The following is a 9,152-nucleotide window of genomic DNA, read 5'->3' on the forward strand; positions in this document are numbered from 1 at the left end:
ATTTCACAAAAATAAAAATATATTTATTAATTAAAAAAGAAAAGTTTAGAATTAATCAATAATTACTTAATATTAATGATGGTAACTTTTGCTAAAAAGAAATTATTAGAAAATTGATTTGTCAAATCAAGAGGCTGTAAATAGGATAAATTATCAAAATTATTATAGATGTTTTAAAAATAACACTTGGAAAAATAAAATTTTTATTAAATGCGAGGAAAATAACAAATATTGTAATTACTTTTTTGTTTTGTTCACATTTAGGTCATTTCTATTTTTTTTTTTGTCTACATTGACAATTTAACTTGTTAAATATGTTCAAATGTTATCATTGTCATATGAGATACTCGGTGACAATAGTAATATATGAATAGATTTAACAAGTTAAATAATCAAATATGTAAAAAAAATAGCCAAAATATGAAAAAAAAAATGAATATATGATTATTTAACTTGTTAAATAAATCATTTGTTCTATTTTCTAAAGTGAAGCCGACACAAATGGCACAAAGGTTATTATTAAACGAACACCAAAAGTTAGAATGCCCAAGGACATGGTGTTAAAAAGAATATGAATGTAAAAGTTAGATCTCTTTTATGTATGGGTGCTAAAAAATCTAAAACCGAAAATTCGATAAATCATACCGATTTATGGAAAGAAATTCGGTAAAGGGTAAACCAATATTACGAAATTTTGAAGATATTCATTTTACATTTATATTTTCTAAGCTCACTACCGATTCTAACCCACTAAAAGATTAGCCCACATCAATTTTGAGATATTAAATTTACAAAATTTATTATCAGTTAAAGTTTTATATATTGTCGGAAGTTTGTTGAAGCATAACGTTTTTTTGGATTTAGTTATTTACTTTTATTGTATTCACATTCAAAAACAAAATCAGAAACCATCATACAATAATCAAAGTAAATAGTATATAACATGATAAATGTGAACTTGTAAAGTACCACATTCATTAATGAGACTCTTTTGCTTACAAGTACACCTGATCTGTCAACATATAACCCTTAAATGCAAATTTCTACAGATGGGTATTGTACAAAGGCCTTAAATAGTTATATAGCAATAATACTCTGATTCTGATATAACTTTCTATATATAGTAAGCAAGTACCTCACGCAATCACACATGTCTAACAACACAACCATAGGGTTTCCCGATTTCCAAGTAGCAATTGGCAAGCACCTCGGGTGGTCTACGGTTCATGTGGCCCGCCCGAACCTACTGCCTAACTGCATATGGAGCCACTCGGGTTCGGACCCTGGTCCGAACCCTCTTGCTGCTTGTGAGCCAAATAATAGCCTTGCAGCATCGATGGGTGGTGTCACAAGCTGCAATGCAAGATTCTTATAGTGATTATTTCCTATTGAATAATCAAAAGAACTATAACCATTTTTATCCAAATTGTTAAAACATAGTTTAAAAATTACATCTTTCGTGGGAAACCCTTCTACCGAGGAATTCATCCTTGCATTTACAGCTTCAAGCTTCATAGATAAGAACTACAAAAATAAAAAAAAAAAATTAAAAAATGTAAAGGTCTCAAATTCATTTGTAACTAACATAAAGACTTCCAATAACTTGACAATGACAACAATAACCAAAATGAAGGGTCTCATTCAATAAAATGACAACTTTGTACCTTTTTAACAAAATGACAATTTATTTCGCAATGGATCAATTTCGAAATTACTTTTTACTGGCAAAAAGACTCCAAAAAAAAACTTAATAATTCTTTTACAATATGATATGGTCATTCGTTTTTCCAATTTTTTTTTTTGTGATGGGACCATTTGGAAAGCAATTTGTCAATTTGCAATTACGTAACCTTTTTGCGAAATTGATGATTTGAAGCGTAAACGATATCACTTTGTTAAATGGACCGATATCGTTTTGGTTATTTTTGTGTTATCATGTAAAGAAAAGAAATTACCTCAACTTGATGTTGCAATGATTGGATGTAATTGATTATTTCATCAAGAACAAGAGCTTTTCCTATAACCTGATAAACAGTATCAAAATCAATCATCTTTACTCCAAAGATGAAGAAATCATAGTCTTGATTATTGTATACAAACCTTGTTACATCCGGGGACCAAATCTTGAAGGATTTTCATTCTTTCACTGATCTTTTCTCTCCTAGCCTGAAAACAATGAGTTTAAATCATGAAATAACTGTGAATCGTGGGAATTGAGGTGGGGAGTGGAATGGAATTACTCTTTCTGCAAGACTGTGGCTATCGGTGGCTTGACCTCTTCTTGCTCTAACATGAATGTAATCTTTAGGTGGTTCAGTAAGGTTATGGCTTTCACTGCCTTTTTGTTCTATCTTCGAACCACACAAATCATCTTTGGATCCCGATATCTTCATTCGTTTACCATGAAATTTGCTCTGCAAACATAAAAAGTTCAATTTCATGGCTCAGAAATGAAAATTGAGAAAAAAGGGTTCAAATAATTGAACTAAAAGAGCTCCAATTTCAATTTCAAACTTAATTCGCCAGTAAATTTGTTTGAAATTACCAAATCATTGCCACTACTAGTAGACGTGATCTTTGAAGATTCATCTTCAAAATTAACATCCATCCGCTTCCTGCCACCACCACCACCACCACCACCGCTATGCTCCGTCACTGTGGATTCGTCGTCGCCGTTATTATTCGGTTCCCCAAGTCGACTAATCAGGGTGCTCATTTTCAGCCCTAAGCTCTCATTTCGACCGCCATTAACAGAAGAAAAGGGCCAGATCCCAGTTAAACTGTAAGACGAAGGATTGGCCACTGAAAAGGAGCTCTCATTGATAATGGGTGGATCCATAAAGATGAGAGATACAATGTATGTGTATATAGAAAAAGAAATGTATATATCAAGTGAGGGAATTAATTGAGCGTTAGGTTGCAGACTAAAGATGGAAATTTTAATATGGATTTTGACTGTGGTGATCTGGGTTGATTCCGAAAGTTCCTGTTTCTTTGTAGCAAAATCGGCTATTTAATAATCGGATTTTTCACACCCATCTGTATAATATATCGTTATATACAGACATATTATTAAATGTACATACTCATATACAGAGAGAGAGAGAGAGAGAGAGAGTATATGAACAGAGTGACTAGTGATGATGTGCGATTTTGGGAGATGACGGAGTGCAATGTGCCCACGGCGCATTTTAAGCAAGCTCAATCGAATGCCTAATTATAAAAAGTGAACTAAAGTGGGACATGGCATATAGAAGGGATAATGACTTATGAGCGAACCCAATTTTATAATAATAGATGAATAGTGTATTTTCATTGAATATATTTAATCAACAAGTTTATATAAAGTGTTCAAAAAAATTATTATGATCGACGAACGGAGACTTTTTGGCTTCTCGTGATTTTTTTTTTTTTTTTTTTTTTTTTTTGTGACAATTTGGCCATTAACCTATAAATTTATATAAAGTATTAAAAGAATATTATGATCAGTAATTAAATTTTCTGTCCATCAATAAGCTTGGGACGTAACCAACTTTTATAACTATACATATTTGATTTTTTTTATTTTTTTATTTTTACAATTTGGCCATTAAACTTAGGGTTAAAACTAATGAACTATTTCAAATATCTCTAAAACATACATTACACACTTTATTATATCAAGAGGTAACCAAGCATGATGGTTTGTCGATCTTTGTGACCTTGATTGTTATAAAATGTGAAATTTAGTACTTAAGACCTTGATTGTTATGAAAAGTTAAAAGTTGGTTAAATTTTGATTATACAAATTTGTTCGGGGAGTAAATTGAATTAAAAGTCTACCCTTGAAAAAAAATTCTTGGATTTGTGCAAGTTAGTGGCCAATTTGTAAAAATGGAAACTTATAAGATTAGTGCTTTATGTTAGTTGTTTGGGTTGATCCAAGTATTGATCATATTTAATTGGTGGGTTTATTTGATGTCATGCCTATCTAACTGTTGGGATTATTTAAGTGATTGGTCTATCTAAATGTTCAACTTATACATGTAACATCATATCCTTATACGTGTTTGATTTGGGGTTTGAAGGGTTTCAATAAAAATTCACTCGTTGACTATTATAAATGAAATTGTATGCATATGTTTGTGGTGTTAAGGTGTTATAACATAGATTCTAATATCTTATTTCCATTCAAAATGAGTTGGAGTTAAAAGAGTTAAAAGCAGGTGGTGGATGTGTAGAAGTGTAGAACTGATGGTTGTATTTAAATAAATGTATTTTGGTTTACATTTTATTTTATTAAATTAAAACCATTCAAATAAAAAGATAAAATATATTACAAAGGGTAAGAATATTATGTTACATGGGCTAGAGACCAAAACTACAACAACCGTCAATCTTAGGGACTAGATTGTGAAAAAAATATTTGGGCTGAAAGCCTGAAACGAAGATGTTTTAAATATTTGACAAAATGATCAAACATTTAAATATTCATCATACAATTTATAGAAGCATGCATTTTATACTTTAGTTCTTTTAAAAAATAAACTTATACTACATTTTCTCTACAAATCATACATGATGATAAAATGATAGGATATTATATTATTGAGTAAAAATAACAGTCAATTTGCATATGACGTTCACATTTTTAAGTTTAAGACTTTGAATAATAGCATTGATATAGTTTGTATGTGTTTACACCATTTGTACTTCTTTGGATTAATCATTTTCGACAAAATGTATAAACAAACAAAATAAAAATGCACATAAGAAACAATGTAAGAGAAATAAAAACGTAAAAAATGAAACATCATATTCATCAACTACTCATGATTCATTATTATTTGTTAATACAAAATACAAATACAATAAATGAATCACAACAAATCAGTTTAAAGTAATATATAGAAAAAAGGTACGATTGGTACAAGTAATGAAAAAGTACCCTAAAATACCAAATTGGTTAGTAGTTTGGAGAAGTTTCAGAAACCTAAGTACCAAAATGAAAGATGATAAGATGAGGACCATTATTTGCCTAACTTTCCAATCTCACCCTTATCAGTTCAAGTTGAGCAAATGAGGCCATTGTAAAGTCCAAACCCAATCATGCCCAAAATGGTAATTCTCGAATCTAATGCCTCTCATTGCCTATCTTATTCATTGATGTGTGTTTTGATGAAATGGGGAACAATTAAAACAATGACACCCTCCTAATTTTCATCTAACCTCGCCTTTCTTATTTGGTCATCTCATGTGATCTATCTTTTGTGCATTTTAGGTTTTGTATGTGTTTTTATTTTATTTATTTATTTATTTTAAAATTAAACAACAGTTCACCTCAACCTCAAGGTTCAAATCTATTTGAACATAAGTCAGCTCCATTTTAAGGTGTTTCATACAAGTGATATTGCTATGCCACACTGATAGTAAGCTTCGACTTCTTTTATGAAGACATTTTGTGTGATTTGAGTGGACTTCCAATGAGAATAGTGAAAAGGGGTTAAAAAAAAAAGATTCCATTGGGTTCCAATGAAAAAGGAAGATGACTTGAATTAACACCCGCACAATGTGACACTACGACTCTTGTGAAATCATGATCGGTTGACTTGTCCCACATGTTATAGTTCATCGTATTTCGTACTATGACAACTAGTATAACACTACAACCTAAGTTGTCATCTCACATTGGTCCCAAAGACCCAATGGCCAATGTGTTAGTTTATAAGAAAGTTGCACTAATTAATAAACATAAAAATAATATTAGTTGTCACGCAAATCTACAACTTTTCTAACTCGTAAAATTAGAATAACCATAAAATTGTATTGTGATTTTCATCCTGTTAGTCTATAACTACATTGAAAGGACCAAATATTTTAGGTCTATTTATTTTGCGGCACACTACAATTTTTTATCACTACCACCTGTTATGAAATAATTAAACGGAAACAAACCTTCAATCTTCAATAAGAAACGAATAATAAGTAGTGTCAAAAATCCCGAATGACTTAAACTTGAATTCAATATTAGAAATAGAAACCAACACTATCAAAATCGAATCGTTAAAGCCTTCATTATTTTCTCATTCATTACAAGTTTTTGTAGCTCAGTTGTTTAGCATGTTTGGTTTTTGTCACAAAAGGTTATCTTGAGCCCCGACAATAGGAGTGTAGTGATGGGAGTGTAGTGATTGAGAAGTGAAACTCCACACATAAGGTCCAAAGTTTAAATTCTGATACATATGAAATATTGTTAATGTTTATAAGGTTGTTTATTATTTGGATAAATTGAATTGTGCGATTGGATAATTTGAATTATACTATTTGGTTTTGATATTAAAAATTTTGGATTGGTTTTCAATAAACACCAATTATTATTTTGGATTTCGGATTGGTTTTGGTTTATAAAATAAGAACTGAATAATCTAAAAAATTGAATAACAGTTTGTTATTTTTTTTATTTTTAATATATATCTTTAATCATTTACAAAGTTACTTAATTATTTTTATTATATACTAGATAGTGTCATCCAACATAATACATTATTATGTACTTCTAAAAAGCTTTTTATTTATTTAGTTTTTTTGAAATATTGAATTATAATATATATATTCATAGTAGTTGTTTATAAATTTTAATTCATAAATAAATAATTTTTGTTAATTTCTTTTATAGAGTTTATTAATATTCAAGTAATATATATATATATATATATATATATATATATATATATATATATATATATATATATTCTAAAATGTCTTCACACTTGAAAACAAAATTACAAAAATCGATCTAACAGAATAGTTATGTGGTTGGATCGGATTAGAGTTGAATTAAGTTTGAGTTATTCATATCCATTTTTGAAAATCGTAATCAATTTAGATTCACTTGATCAGATCGGATCGATCTGATCTATCCAATCGAGCACCAATGTTTGTGATTGATCTCCCATGTATGCCTTTAAACGGGTTGACGTGGACTGCTCAGAGGGTATAATTTTATTATTATTTTTCTCATTCAAATCAACATTGAGAAGAATTTTAGAAGGGTATGGTTGTACCATTTTTTTTTCTCAATTAAATCAATTGAGGAGAATTCTCTACATACTAGTCCGTAGGACATTTAATATTTTAACAAATGTTATTTGTGAGGACATTTAATATTTTAACAATAGTCTATATCCCGTAGGAAATACATTAGAGGGGCGAATAAGTTTAAAAAGTTTTTGATTTTAATTAGGATTTTATTTGCAGAAGGCTGACAATAGAAAAACACATGATTACTATCTGAATAGCCTAGAAATAAGATGTAACTAAGGGACTTACATGACTGGTTTTGATTGTTGAGTATAACCATTTTTATAGGTTAACCGTTAACATTCTCTAGTGAACTATAGGCATTAGGCAATGGAAACTTAAAAGACTATAGAGATATTCGGTTTGCTATTATTCACGATCTTATTTTTTAGCGATCCATATCCGATTTAAACATCTTTTGCTGTTTACTTGACACGTTCCAAAATTCTTGGACATGGGTATAATGTTCTTTGGCAACTTTAATTTGATAATCAACATCACATTGTCATAACATGGCACATGGAATAACACCAATATTTTTTTGTAGTGAATGAAGACCATTGTGAGTGGTGCGTTATGACTTTTATTTGATGTTTTCTTGTGTCAAAAATTTATTGGCCTTCATCAAAAATGTTGAAAATGCCTTGTGGAAACTTACCAAAAATAGAAATCACAAATTCTAATCTTAACGCGCTTTCATATTCAGTGACTTTAAAGTTAAGGTTTTAGGTTCTTACGGATAAACCAATTGGTGCGCAAATCTTATTAACTTTGGTGTACACTAGGAAATTGGTAGTACTATATATTTGTTTTGAATAACTTCAAATTTTATTAAAAACTAGTTAGTGATTAGCAAAATTACATAGGAATATTTAACAAAGGATTCTGGTCTTTGGATTAAAGTGACCAATCAAACGAATGGTGAACTATGACGTCCTTAATTGACTTCTTACGAAACACATCATCATCAAACATCACCGAGTTGTGAGATTTCCAAATAGCCCAACAAGTAATCATACAAATCGTATCAAAAACGAGTCTTATTTTGAGAATTATAAATTGAATCCGTCCAAGGAAATTTCACGTTCACCCAATAAGAGATCACATTCCAAATTCTAACCGTGACATCATACTTTAGAAAAAGATGTTTCATGTTTTTCATATGGATAGAACTGTTAATTAGGGTGAAAGCCTCGTTAATGAGAGGCTATCTATGCAATATATTTATATGAAAGAATATTAAAATGGGGTCCCTATACTATACATTTTGTATAAACAATACTATAAACTAACATACCCCCTCAGTTTGAGCATGAGATTCACATATGTTCAATCTGTTTCGAAAGTCTAAAAATAAATGTGTAGAAAGACTCTTAGTGAATATATCTAAAACTGATGAGCCGATGACACGTGCAAAATAGAACATATCCAATAGTAACACGTTCCCAAAGAAAATGTAAGTCTATTTCCACATGATTGGTATGTTGGTGCAATACATGGTTAGAGGATAAATACATGACATTTACATTATCAAAAAACACAACCGTAGCTTTAGATAATGGACATGATAACTCGAGAAGAAGATTGCGACGCCATGCAGCTTCAATAATGACATTTGCCACCCCACGATACTCAGCCTTAACTGAGGATCGATAGACAACATGTTGGCATTTCGAGGACCACGAGACAAGATTATTTCCAAGATAAACAAAAACCCTAAAGTGGACCTCTAAGTGTGAGGACAGCCGACCCAATCAACATCAAAATACGAGACCAAGCGATCAAGGGAAGACGGTCGAATGAACAGACCGTGAGACAAAGTTCCCTGGAGATTGCGAAGGATATGCTTAAGAGCAAGAAGTTGAGGTTCACACGAATCATACTTGAAAAGACATATTTACTAAACAACATATGCAGTATCAGGACTAGTAAAGGTAAGATATTGCAAGGTGCCAATAAGACTTGTATAAAGAGTAGGGTCACAGACAGGAGAGCCATGAGAAGAAAGTTTAGATTTGGTATCAAAGGGAGTATTGCAAGGATTGCAGGAGGACATGTCGGCACAAGACAAGATTTCCTTAACAAACGAAGTC

General features: G+C 30.7%; 1 protein-coding gene across 1 annotated transcript; it reads right to left on the bottom strand.

The window, feature by feature from the left end:
• Positions 1-914: 914 nt before the first annotated feature.
• On the bottom strand, positions 915-3,204 carry LOC111913316 (transcription factor bHLH79). The gene is made up of 6 exons (XM_023909033.3): positions 2,546-3,204; positions 2,241-2,414; positions 2,101-2,166; positions 1,956-2,024; positions 1,453-1,524; positions 915-1,353 (listed from the first exon to the last, which is right to left on the bottom strand). The coding sequence occupies exons 1-6, from the start codon at positions 2,837-2,839 to the stop codon at positions 1,225-1,227; spliced, it is 804 nt and encodes a 267-aa protein (XP_023764801.1). The 5' UTR covers positions 2,840-3,204; the 3' UTR covers positions 915-1,224.
• Positions 3,205-9,152: the final 5,948 nt, after the last annotated feature.

Source organism: Lactuca sativa, chromosome 5 (genome assembly GCF_002870075.4).
Source record: "Lactuca sativa cultivar Salinas chromosome 5, Lsat_Salinas_v11, whole genome shotgun sequence".
Classification (NCBI taxonomy): Eukaryota; Viridiplantae; Streptophyta; class Magnoliopsida; order Asterales; family Asteraceae; genus Lactuca; species Lactuca sativa.